Below are 13,895 nucleotides of genomic sequence, written 5' to 3'. Positions count from 1 at the left end.
TTTGTAATGTCACAACTGAATTTTTTAAAATTTGAATCTTCCCCCCATGTGAACGTTATAGTTTTTTAAATTTTAATTTATAAATTTAATGTAGCGACGTGTATCCCACGTTGCAACTTTATTCACGTAACCCAATGCCTGACTTTTGATTATTTTATGGCTATAAAGTTATTTAAAATTTAAAAACACGTTGCGAAGTGTATTTCACGTCGCTACAGGTAATAATGAGCCACATGTTTTTCACGTCGCTAAAATATGTCGCTGGGGAGATGATTTCTTGTAGTGAAGTAACCTAGTGTTAATACGAGGGTTTAATGACTTAATGTTTTGTTGCTATCATGATATGATAAGTAGCGTTTAATGTTTAGTATTTGGGTGACAAGAATCTGTTAGTGGAAGTCAATATGGCTGACTATGTTAGATTTGGAGGCCGTAGAAATATCTATGTGGTTTGGGATTACTAATTCATACGAGTCTTGCAAACGCATATAGAAAGAAATTAAAGGATATTATTATGAACGTTATATGAAACACACAAAGCACGTAGTACACAACTAACATGGCATTAATGTACTTAGCTATCACTTATTTATTTATTAGTAAATGCCAATCACCACATTTAAAGTAAAGCAACACCCATTCATTAGATCGAAATCACTAAATCCTCATCTAACGATTCTGTGGAGGTCACAGTGTCAAGATCCAATTCAGAAGATTCCTTGTTAACAAAATTGCATTGTGTTCTAATTTCACCTCTCTTTCCCGTAAGCACACCCATATTTCCCATTTTAATCATTGACTTCTTAAAATTCTCAAAGAAAACAATTTGGTTATTGGCAAAACTGTTGACAATGGCAGTAGTATCTGCACCTGGTGTTGAGAACAATTCTTGATCACTTTGAAGCAAACCTTTTTTACCTTGAAGATTGTTGTAGTAGTTCTTGTCCAATATATCCGGAGTCGTTGGATCCAAATCGACACGGTTAGTTCCAGTTCCATTCTCAGGACACTCTTTCTGCAATTCTTTCAAGTATGTCGTATCAAGAGTTGGATCCGGTTTTCCAGTATTATTGAAGTTGTATAATCGATCGACAAATTTTGAGCAATGTGCTCTTCCAAATGTATGAGCACCTGCAATTGAAGCACATACGTAAATCATATAACTATATTGTCACTAAATGGTTGCATTGCATGTATATTATATATACCTGAGAGTGCTACTAGATCATTGGTGTTGAGGCCTTGAACAGCGAAAGAAGATTTAAGTTGACTTAGATTGAAGGAAGCAGATGGAAGATTTTGATTTGCAAGAGTTTGATTTGCTGTTAAACTATCCCTTCTTCCTAATGGAACAATCCAACACGGACCTCGAGTCTGTGATCATATATAATAAAGATTATATAGAAATAAAAGACAAACAGACAGCAAACTTCAGCGCTACCATATTTACCAGAATAGATGATACTCCAGCAGCAAGTGCGAGAATATCAGCACAAGAAACTGTATTAGGGCAAGCATTTTCGACTGCAGTTTTGATTCGATTGACAACATCTAAACCTCTTAACGAGTTGGTATTCGGAAAAGCTCCTTGTTCGCTCACGATGGTATCAGTGGTGTTCAGTAAAACTGATGCATCACAACCCTATATTAACATTAGCACAAAATCTTAGAAACATTCATAGATGATGTTGAGTTCGAGAAAATTATTCGATATAAATATTACATACTTGCACAAAACAGTCATGAAAGTGAAGCCTAATGAGACTCGCAGGCATGCGTGGATCCGTCTTAGAAACATTTCGTAAAATTTGATATACAATAAAAGGCAGTTGAGGACATGTTTCACTGTAAAACAATGGATCAAGCTGTGGTTCTGAGAAGAATGATGGTACTGGTAGTCCTCTTAACACAACCGCAACAAAGCAAAGAGCTATTGCTATGAGAAGACAGAAGTTCATTTTCATATCTGAGTGATATTAGAGCTATTGGTTGTTTGAAGTTGTGCTTAATATGAGCCACTATTTATATGGCAATAACATGACTATGTGTATGTGAAACGGCTTGCTTTTGCTAAGAATGTTACTAGTAATTGCTAAGAATATAACATGCATGCATCCATACTTAAGATTAAGACACACTTGTAGGTTAGTGATCATATTTCAAAAGATTAACAATTAAGTCTTTGAAAAATAACTTGTCAAAGAGGTTTCAAAAAACTAATAAATAAATCATAATCTTGTTCAAAGTATTTCTATCAATTTAGGGTGATGTTACTAGTTAGTAATATATAGTTGAAAAAGAGGGATATAGACTTAATATCGAAGAAGATAAAACATTGAATAAAAATGAAAATTGGGACCACATCGTTTGGAATCTTCACGTTTTAAATGTAGTATAATTCCTCCTCTCTATTTCTACTTTGTTGTGAAAAACGATACCAATAACAAAGTATAATAGGGAATTATAGGGAGATAAGAAGAACACGAGAATTGGTTATAACTGCTATTCTTTTACTTTCTCTTAAAACAAGATTACAAGTTTACAAGAATAACAAATAACCTCTCTCACCCCAAATTAGGATTTGCAGCTTAGCAATGATGAGAGACTAGTATGCTATTTATAATAAAACCTAACATACTAACTAATGGGCTTTTTCCACAAGGCCCATTACACAAGTCAACTTAATAAACAAGCTAACTTAACAAATTAGGGTTTAAACACTAAAACCTAATTTAACATGCTAACAACCCTAGCATCTTCGACACAAGCATGTGAACAACCTTCGACTTCATGCTTAACCCTGTCGAACCAAGAAGCTACCCTTCGGCCATACTAGAGTTCGATCCAAAATCTCACAAATCTCCACCTTGGATCTAACTCTACAACATCAAGGGAACAAACTAGCTTTCTTCATGCAGCTTTATCAACTGCATACAGTGGAAAAACTTGCAACTCGGCAATGTCTTGGTGATCATATCAGCAACATTGTCTTCAGTCGAAACCTTCAGCACTTGGACTTCTCCACGCTCGATTACTCCTCTAATGAAATACAGCCTCACATCAATGTGCTTAGTTCGCTCATGATAGGCTGAATTCTTCGACAGGTGTATTGCACTTTGACTATCACATTTAACAGTGATACCTCGACCTTGAAGTTTCAGCTCCTTCGCAAAACCTTCAAGCCACAATGCTTCTTTCACAGCTTCAGTTAGGGCAATATACTCCGCTTCAGTGGTTGATAGAGCAACAACCTTCTGAAGTGTTGCTTTCCAACTAATTGCAGTGCCAAACATAGTGAAAACATATCCAGAAATAGATTTTCTGGAATCCATACAACCTGCATAATCAGAGTCGACATATCCTTCTATTACTGCTTTACTATCTTCACCCAAGGCTCCACCATAAATTAGGACTCTATTCAGAGACCCATTTATGTACCTTAAAATCCACTTCAATGCTTGCCAGTGAGCCTTTCCAGGATTCGCCATGTACCTGCTTACAAGACTTACTACGTATGCTATGTCGGGTCTAGTACAGACCATAACATACATCAAAGAACCAACTATATTAGCATATGGGATGCTATTCATATAGGCTCTTTCGACATCAGTACTGGGACACTGATCAATACTCAGCTTGAATTGAGGGTTTGTTGGAGTCACAACTGGCTTCGAATTCGACATACCAAACTTTTCAAGAATCTTCCGTAGATATGCCTCTTGAGATAGGCATAACTTCGACTTCTTTCTATCTCTTCGAATGTCAATTCCAAGAATCCTGGAAGCAGCTCCCAGATCCTTCATATCGAACTCCTTATTGAGTTCAGCCTTCACCCTCATCACATCTTCAACGCTGTTGCTTGCTATGAGAATATCATCCACATAAAGCAACAAAATAACAAATGAATTACCAGGTCGAAATCTGAAGTAAACGCAGTGGTCGAACTGACTTCTAATGAAACTTATGCGTGCCATGAACTTGTCGAATCTCCTATTCCACTGTCGAGGAGATTGTTTCAGCCCATACAAAGATCTCTTTAACTTGCACACATAATCTTCCTTCCCATTTTCGACATACCCTTCAGGTTGCCTCATTAGGATCGTTTCATCTAAATCACCATATAAGAACGCAGTCTTCACATCCATCTGTTCCAGTTCAAGATCGAACTGTGCCACCATGGCAAGCAACATTCGAATGGACCTATGCTTCACAACAGGAGAAAACACATCATTGAAGTCGACACCTTCTTTCTGAGTGAAACCCCTTGCAACTAACCTTGCCTTGTATCTTTTCGACGTCACTCCTTCAATTCCTTCCTTAACTTTGAAAATCCATTTACAGCTGACTAACCTTGCCCCAACAAGTTTCTTGATCAGTTCCCAGGTATGATTATCATGAAGAGATTTCATCTCATCATCCATGGCCTTCAGCCATTCAGTCTTATTTCGACTCCTCATAACTTCCTTATAGTCTCTAGGTTCTTCGTCTAGAACCTCACTTGCAGAGATTAAGGCATAAGCTATAAGATCTGCATATCCAAGTCTCTGAGGTGGCTTGATGACTCTTCTCGACCTATCTCTCGACAATAGGTAGTCATTGTCAGTTTCCTCAACTTCAGCATCTTCTGCTTCTTCTTCGACTTCATTTGGGATATGCAATTCAGCATCAACATGCTCCACCTCAACAGGAATCTCTACCTGTTCCAGCTCTTCGTCAGATGTTTCTGTACTTCGACCAACATCATCAGTTTTCTTAAAAGCCATTTCAGCTTCATTGAAAACTACATCTCGACTGGTGATACACCTCCTGTGACTTGGCTCTAGGCACCATAGCCTATAAGCTTTGACTCCTTCAGGGTATCCCATGAACATGCATTTCAGAGCTCTAGGTTCGACCTTGTCTTGCCTAATGTGAGCATAGGCTACGCAGCCAAATACTCTCAGTTTGTCGGATCTGGTGGATGTCCCGACCAAACTTCTTCAGGTGTCTTCATATCTAACGCTGTCGAAGGACATCTGTTTATCAGATATGTTGCTGTCGAAACAGCCTCAGCCCAGAACACCTTTGTTAACCCCGCACTAGTCAACATGCATCTGACTCTCTCCAAAATAGTTCGATTAAACCTTTCAGCCAAACCATTTTGCTGTGGAGTACCTGCAGTAGTTCTATGCCTTGCAATACCAGAGGCAGCACAAAAACTGTCGAATGCCTCATTGCAAAATTCAAGGCCATTGTCGGTTCTCAACCTCTTGACCTTTCTGCCAGTCTGATTTTCAACCAGAGTCTTCCAACTTTTGAAATTCTCAAAAGTTTCATCCTTAGTCTTCTGGATGAATACCCATAATTTTCTGGAATAATCATCTACTATGGATAGAAAATACCTTGCTCCTGAATGTGATGAACACCTTGCAGGCCCCCAAAGATCAGCATGGATGTAATCAAGGGATCCATGTGTTCTTTGTTTGCCTTTGTTGAACTTCACTCTGCAAGATTTTCCAAATACACAGGGTTCACAAAACTTCAGCTTTTCGACTTTGTCTCCACCAAGCAGATTTTGTTTCCCTAATTCGACCAGACCCCTTTCACTGACATGGCCTAATCTCATGTGCCAGATTTCTGTTTTCGACAAAGGTTTCGTGGATGCAACATTTGTCGAACCACTTACAACTTCAGCCTCAAGGGTATACAAGCCTTGTTTCTTCACGCCTCTCAAGACTTCCTTTGAACCCTTCATGACTCTTAGGATACTTTTCTCTCCTTGGAAAACATATCCTTTCTTGTCGAATTCACCAAGAGAAAGCAGATTTCTCTTCAAATCAGGAACATACCTGACTTCAGTCAACAACCTTATTGACTCATCATGGAGCTTGAATCTCACAGATCCAACACCTGCAATCTTGCAAGCCTTGTTGTTTCCCAGCAATACTGATCCACCATCTTGATCACATAATTCCTCGAACAAGTCTTTGTTTGGAGTCATGTGCCAAGTGCAACCTGAATCCATAATCCACTCCTTCTTAGAGTCACTGCTTGAAACCACAAGAACATCAGATGATTCGAAATCATCTTGAACAATGGCAGCGTTGCCATTATCCTTACCTCCATGATATTTCAAGCGTTCAGGGCACACCTTTCTTGTGTGACCCTCCTTCTTACAATGGTAGCATCGAATGCCAGATGCTTCGCCACTGTAAGTCTTCGACTGGCTTTTGCCTTTCTTCTTGTCGAACTTACCATCCTTTCGTAAGAGTTTTCCTTTAACGGCCAAACCTTCGCCAACAGTCGAAGGTTTATGCTCCTTTCGTTCATTCAAGTCTTTAGAGTACAAGGCTGATTGAACTTCTTCAAACGTCAGGGACTCCCTTCCATACAAGAGAGTTTCTTTGAAGTGAGCATGTGATCGAGGCAAAGAACACAATAGTAACAGCGCTTGATCTTCATCATCGATCTTCACATCAATATTTTCAAGATCAAGAATCAGCTTGTTGAACATATCCAACTGCTCAGCCAATACTTTGTCTTCAATCATCTTGAATGAATACAAAGCTTGCTTCAGGTAGAGTCGATTTACCAGCGATTTGGTCATATACAAACTTTCAAGTTTCACCCATAACCCTGATGCTGTCGTCTCCTTTGATACCTGCCAGAGAACCTTATCACCAAGGCTCAGCAAAATTGCGCTGTGTGCTTTCTCGATCATATTCGTCTTCTCCGCTGCCGTCAATTCTGCATTCATGGCTGCCTCTCCCTTCAACGCTTCCAAACAACCCTGCTGAACCAGTAGAGCTTTCATCTTCAAGCGCCACAGACCGAAATCATTCACTCCGGTGAACTTTTCAATCTCATACTTTGTTGAAGGCATCTTCTCCACGCTCACCGCACCAATTTGTTGTGAATTCAATACCAAGAACAAAGTATAATCCAAGGGAAGAATAAAGGACAAGGAAGAAGAGGAACACAAGAATTGGTTATAACTGCTATTCTTTTACTTTCTCTTAAAACAAGATTACAAGTTTACAAGAATAACAAATAACCTCTCTCACCCCAAATTAGGATTTGCAGCTTAGCAATGAAGAGAGACTAGTATGCTATTTATAATAAAACCTAACATACTAACTAATGGGCTTTTTCCACAAGGCCCATTACACAAGTCAACTTAATAAACAAGCTAACTTAACAAATTAGGGTTTAAACACTAAAACCTAATTTAACATGCTAACAACCCTAGCATCTTCGACACAAGCATGTGAACAACCTTCGACTTCATGCTTAACCCTGTCGAACCAAGAAGCTACCATTCGGCCATACTAGAGTTCGATCCAAAATCTCACATACTTGCTAATAAAAACAATTAGATTTTGAGAAAAATCATTAGGTTGTTTATAAAAAGTCCTAAACATTCTTCTTCAACAATCTTCAACTAGCAATAAATATGAATGAACTTTAAAATAATTACGAGTTTGCACTTTAACAACACATGGATATAATATTTCTAAGCAATAAATATGAATGAACTAGCAAATATTCATTTAGTTGGGATAATGAAGACATATAATCTTAGTTTCATTAAATGAGATTACATTATATATATATCAAGTAATTTGGATATCTTTGTTTTTAATTATGTTTGATTTCCCTTACCTTTTTATTTTCTCAAACTAGAGACATATTATTTTTAACGTTACGAATGAGAAGTCCTTTATTCCTTAGAATACATTTTGTTTTGTTTATGTACCAAGAAAATTCATGGTTTCCGACGATGCTATATGATTGAATATGTATTTATATTTGTATATAAGTTTTACATCGATTATAAAATGTAATGTACTATAAATCTCTATATATAAAAACAGTCTTTGTAGTACTATTCTCATACGGTTGATCTCAATATCTTACATGATATCAGTTGAGGATAAGATCCAAACCTAATCTAAATTGTCGCCGCAGTAGCTCCTCCCTGAGCGCTGTTACCACCGCCACTTCTCATCAAAAGCTACTGCCGTCACAGTAGCTCATCCTCCACTACCGCCGTCGTCGTAACTCTTCTTCCAACAACGACGCTTATCCCATAGCTTATCCTCCAGCATTGTCCTCGCCTCCATAGCTACTTTTCCAACACCGCTGCCGCCATAGCTCCTCTTCCAACACCGCTGCCGCCACAGCTCCTCCTCCTGCACTATCGTCGCTTCCGTTGCGCCTCCAACACCACGTCTTCCTCTTCCGGTGATGATTCTGAGCATATTTCTACCAAGGTCGACAACCCTACCAAGTCATTCTCTTCTCACAATAGACAAGAGTTCCACGTAGCCCTTGCTGTCACTAACATAATAAACAACATTCCCTTTATTCTATAGATAGAGAAAGATCACTACATCATGTGGGATGAACTATTTAAAGTTCACACTCGTGCACACAAAGTGTACCATCACATCATTCTGCAACTAGGAAAAGAAAAACCTGCCTCCATTGATGTTGATTTTGAAATGGGGACAACCCTTGATTCCACTGTGCTCCAATGAATTTATTCTACCATCTCCCTTGATCTCTTTACCACTATTTTGGAAAAGGGATCCACCGCCATGGCTTCCTGGCAGCGTTTAGCTGATACTTCTTAGGACAGTCAAAACTCACGTGTCGTTTCTCTTGAGCAACACTTCCTATCCACCCGCATGGAGGCTTTTTCTAATGTCTACCTATTGCCAACGTCTCAAGCAAATTTCTATTTAGTTCAAGAACGTTGGAGCACCTGTTAGCAATCACTGTTTAGTTATTCAACTGGTGTCTGGTCTTTCTGGGCCGTATCGTGGGGTTGCTACCCTAATCCTCCAAAGCAATTCACTGCCATCGTTCTTCCAGGCTCGCTCTATGCTCAGGTTGGAGGATTTCGGTTTGGAGAAAATGCACAACACTAGTTCTCACCGAACATACTCGGATCACAAGCATCAGTATCCTCAAACATCATCATGAATTACTTTTCCTTGTATATTTAGAGGTATACATCTTGCTTTGCATAACTTCATTTAATATGCATTAAGGCTTCATTAAAGCTGCAAAGTAATCCTGCCAAATAAATTAGGTTTTCACCACTAGTACTCAAATCTTATTAGGTCCTGGTGCATTAGTAGCTCTGAGAGGTCTAGGATTTTACCTCCATACCTTCCATGTTTATCATAAAAAATGGATCTATATAGCAAATCTTATCACAAAACAAGAATTTATAAATAAGAGATTTAATTTATTCCCAATTAGGCTTTTACTATGTGATCGACTCGATTTAAAATCTGATCCAATTTTATTCAAGGAAGGCCTTTGAATTGATAGATTCAAATCTAGTTTTTCTTCCCCCTTAGTAAATTTACTTAAGTTTCCTGCATATCTTTCACATCCCTTTTCATCGAGATACTAGTCTCACATTTACTAGCTTAATTTCTAAGATTAGTCATTTCATATCTTAATGATTCATTGCTATTTGCTAGAAACTCAATATAATCGTTAAGATCTAATTTTTTTCTTTTCAATCTTATCATGATCCTGAATCAACTCAGTATTCAATGTAAATTGTTGCTTGTATAAATGTTTTTTACCTTACAATTATCTTCTTCATTTGAGAATTATAAGAAAACTTTTTCATCTGATGAAGGGTCTTTGAAGATTCTACCAGAGTTTGATTCTTCAAGATTTCTACTTAATGTTGATTATTAAACTGTATTCCTTGCTGTGACTCCTTTTTTGTTTTTTTCCAAAGATTCCACTGGATGAAACTGCTTTATATTTTTTGTATGTTCTCTTTGATGAAGTTTTTCTATTTTTAGACGTTGAATCATCCAAGGACCGTTCGTCCACCGAGATTTTTCTTTCAAATGAAAATGCCAAAGTTGAATTTTATTCTTCTTCAAAAGAGCTCTTTGACGAAGTTACTAAAGATTCCTTTAGAATTTTTGAAGTCGTTCATTCATATTTTAATAGTTGAATCAACTAGCAAAGTTTCTCAACGATTTCCTCCTTTTTGGATTTATCTTAAAAGTTGCAAATATTTATGTCTCTTGATTTAAAGATTGGATCATATTTCTAATTCCAATTCTTAATTCTCATACATGTGTTAGTTGTGAAGGTTTAAACATGGTTTCCAATATTTAGAATGGTTGAACATTATATGTAAAGATAACATTCACATTCAACTAATGTTTCAACTTTTATACCTCTTGTGTTCATTCCCTCTTGTTAGATACTTAGAGAGACTTCATATATTATTTCTAGAGTGTCTCACATTTCCTTGACATGGTTACATTTAGGGACATAAAGAAATTTATTTTAACTTAAAAGAGATAACCAAAAATTTTCCAGCTTTAAAATCAAATTCAAACTTTCTCTTATCTTCTTTAGTTCAAAGGAAATCAGGTTTATCTATTACTTCATCATTTAAATAGGGAGTAGTGATAAACAGACCATTGGTTATTGTTTCCCATGATTTAAGATTAATAATTTGAATGAAAATTTTAATTCTAGCTTTCCACGAGTCAAACTTATTACCATTAGACGGTAGACGTGCGTTTAGGAAAATCCTCTTGTTATAAGAAGTGTTGAAAGTCATTTTTCTCCTGAGACGATTAATCTTTAAATAGGAGTTATACTCTGATACCACTCATTAGAAATGTGAATCCATACACAAGAGGGAGTGAATTGTGAAGGGTTTTAAATACTTTGGTTTAAAAAAATCATTTGGAAAATCAACTTTTAAAAACATTTTAAACAAGTGATTGAATAAGGTAGTGGAAAACCAAAGAAAAGACTACACAATAAAGAGATAAGGGATAGAGAGAAACACCATATATTTATACATTTTCGGGCTTAAATAACATTTTTTTCTATAAAAATTATTCTTAAAAGTAACCAATAAACTTGAGAGCTTTAAGAAGGATATGCCCACAAACCTCCTTATATAAGAAAAAGAGATTTTAAGACTAATTTCACACCAAACAATAAACAAGGCTTAAAGTGGTTATCCTCTAAATCAAACAAATATTTTCCACAAGCTGATCCTTAAATCAAGATGGAGTTTTGAGTTGGCTAGCCTTCGAACTGAAATAGAGTTTTGCATAGGCTAACCACGAACCAATTGAGATTTTAACCAGATTAATCCCGAACTAATAAAGTTTTTAACCGGGATGAGTTCAAGAACCATTACGGATATTTTAATGGCTAACTTTCATGAATCAAAATAGAGTTTTTCTTTTTGGCGAAACTCACGAACCAAACGAAGACTTCCTAAGACAATCCCCAAATCAAACAAGAGTTTTTACTAGTTTATAGTAACCAAAATAACTTTCTACAAAAAATGTAGTCAAGAGATAATACAATATTGATAAATTACAATTAAACCCTCGTCAAGAACAGAGATCCTCAACTAGATACTCTCAAAGCACTATGGCTAAATATATGTGAGAAAAACAAGAGATTTTTTAAGTAAAAATAATGAGAAATTAAAATAAAAGTGAGACCAAACCTCAATTTATGAATGTGAAAAACTGATAAAAAAGCTCTCTATTTATAGGATAAGGTGTAATATGAATTTGGAAACATTTCATAGGGAAAATCAATGTCATAATCGATTAGGTCAATTGATTATCGACCTCCAAGAATCGATTGTTCAAACCACAAATGGCAGGTTTTAATATTTAGATGTTACCAAATATCATTAAGAGAATGTCCCAATTGATTTTAGACTCAAATTAGAGAAAATAATCTATCATGACACAGGTCTAATTAATTATTAATTTAAAAAAAGTTTTCCAATCAACCAGATACTCCCATAATCAATTGGCTAGGCATTAAAAATATTTTTAAGTGGTTTATATAAAATATGAGAGACTTTTCAAAAATATCCTTGTGTCTTTACAAGACACTATAACTCTAAAATACACTATCAAACTAGAGTTTAGTGTCATAAGAATTGTGAATCTAGGTTTATGTTATTTTCATGTTGATTATCTTCATCTAAGAGTTGGAGGTTAAACAAGATGAATTCCTCGAAACAGAAGTGTTTATTTGAATGTCGTTTGATTAAAGTGTTGATTTCAAAGAGATGTTTTGATCTTTAAGAGTATCTTCAAGAGAATAACTTGATTTAAGAGGATAGCTAAATCAACAATCTTGAGCATCTTCAACTGCTTGAGTTATCTTCAACAAACCCTGATTTTACTGGATATTGTTTGATATTAAATGTTGTCATCATCAAAACTATACAACAACTCAATTAATTTGTAACTTTGCCATCATAAATTTCATAATCTTAAATCATCTTGATAATAGGTGAAGCACGTGGATCCATATTTTTATTATAATTTTTTTTTTGAAGTGTAATATATAGAGATGGTTTATGGTTGAATTGTGTGGTTTAGTTAGCGTGAAAAAAGAACAAGAATGTCATTTTAATTTCTTTGTTAAGATTTGATTGTATTGTTTGAGTTTAGGAGCTCAAATCTATAAACTTTTTACTCCAATTATGTTAAAAACAAAGTCACACGTTTAAAACCTGATCATTCGTTTTGAAATCATTGACTCCGCAAAACACATAGAGGGATCACCTTATCATCGATATGTATCATAGTGAAAAGGACCAATACGCCTCATTGGCATCAATTTCATAATTCGAATCATTTCTCACTAGTACTATTATGAGTGCAATGATGCACTCGTCACGAGAGTTATAGTTTCTGCTTTTTCTTTTTCACTTATGATAAATCCAAGAATATTACATGAATAAGGAAATCTTATTTTACTCCATCGATTCTCCGTTTGAAAGTTGTCATCATCGATTTTGTTTTGTATGCCCTACTACTTAACTTTTTGGTTGACCGTAAATAAAGATGACGAGACATGTTTTCTATGTTTTGTTTTCTTCCATATTGTAAAGAAACATGGGAGATGATAAACTTCAACTAGGTTTGGCACATCATATCATTTGTAGACTTTAAAGAATGAATAAAATAACAGGGAGTTTGGGGTTTTAAAAAGCATATATATCATTTGTAGATTTTAAAGAATGAATAAAATAACAAGGGAGTTTAGGGTTTTAATAAGCAATCGGCAATCTCGAAAACGGTATCTGTTAGTCTACATTTCTTACAATTCTTTAAGAGTGTGTTTGGATGAAGCATTTTAATGAGGTAATGTAATATTTTGAGGGAATTTAAAATGATTTGCACAAAATTTATTGTTTGGATACAAAAATAAAGAATTGTTAAAATGATGAAATTTAATGGAATATTTTATCTAAGTTAAATTTAATCATTTTGAAATGGCACCAAAAATTAAAGAATTTGAAATTTCTCCCTTACTCCATAGAATGTATTTGTTACTATTATTTCTTCAGATTTTACAAATTGGTCCTCATATTTTCCAAAATTACAAAATTAAACCCTAAAAATTTCAAAAAATTGCTAATTGGTCCTTAATAATTTTTAAAAATTACAATTTGGTCCTTCAAATTTTAAAAAATTGCAAATTGGTCCTTACTTTTCAATTTTTTAATTTGGTCCAAATTTTTTAAATTTTATAAAAAATTACCCAAAAGTCTAACAATGAATTATCTTAATACTTCATCCAAACAAAATAATTTTAAAATGAATAAATTTCAATTGAATCATTTGAATTACTTTGAATTTTAAATTCCTTTAGAATTTCCAATTACCTCATCCAAACACACTCTAAATAAATTTTCGTACGATTTAGCATTGCTGATATTAGAAACAAGGATTAGCATCTTGGATTAGCATTACTCAGTTGGCAGGTATTTTATATATTTTATATGTGGTTGTTGCCAATTTGGCATTAACGAAATTGATTTAACATATCAACGTTCCAATACCAAGATTAATTTGAAAAAATTCCTTTAA

The 13,895-nt window shown here is 35.3% G+C and overlaps 1 protein-coding gene across 1 annotated transcript; it reads right to left on the bottom strand.

Moving 5' to 3' along the window:
• Positions 1-530: 530 nt before the first annotated feature.
• LOC131625722 (peroxidase A2-like) lies at positions 531-1,977 on the bottom strand. The gene is made up of 4 exons (XM_058896564.1): positions 1,728-1,977; positions 1,451-1,642; positions 1,209-1,374; positions 531-1,131 (listed from the first exon to the last, which is right to left on the bottom strand). The coding sequence occupies exons 1-4, from the start codon at positions 1,962-1,964 to the stop codon at positions 644-646; spliced, it is 1,083 nt and encodes a 360-aa protein (XP_058752547.1). The 5' UTR covers positions 1,965-1,977; the 3' UTR covers positions 531-643.
• Between the last annotated feature and the right edge of the window lie 11,918 nt (positions 1,978-13,895).

Source organism: Vicia villosa, unplaced genomic scaffold, assembly GCF_029867415.1.
Source record: "Vicia villosa cultivar HV-30 ecotype Madison, WI unplaced genomic scaffold, Vvil1.0 ctg.000233F_1_1, whole genome shotgun sequence".
Taxonomy (NCBI): Eukaryota; Viridiplantae; Streptophyta; class Magnoliopsida; order Fabales; family Fabaceae; genus Vicia; species Vicia villosa.
This window is presented reverse-complemented; position numbering and strand designations above follow the sequence as displayed.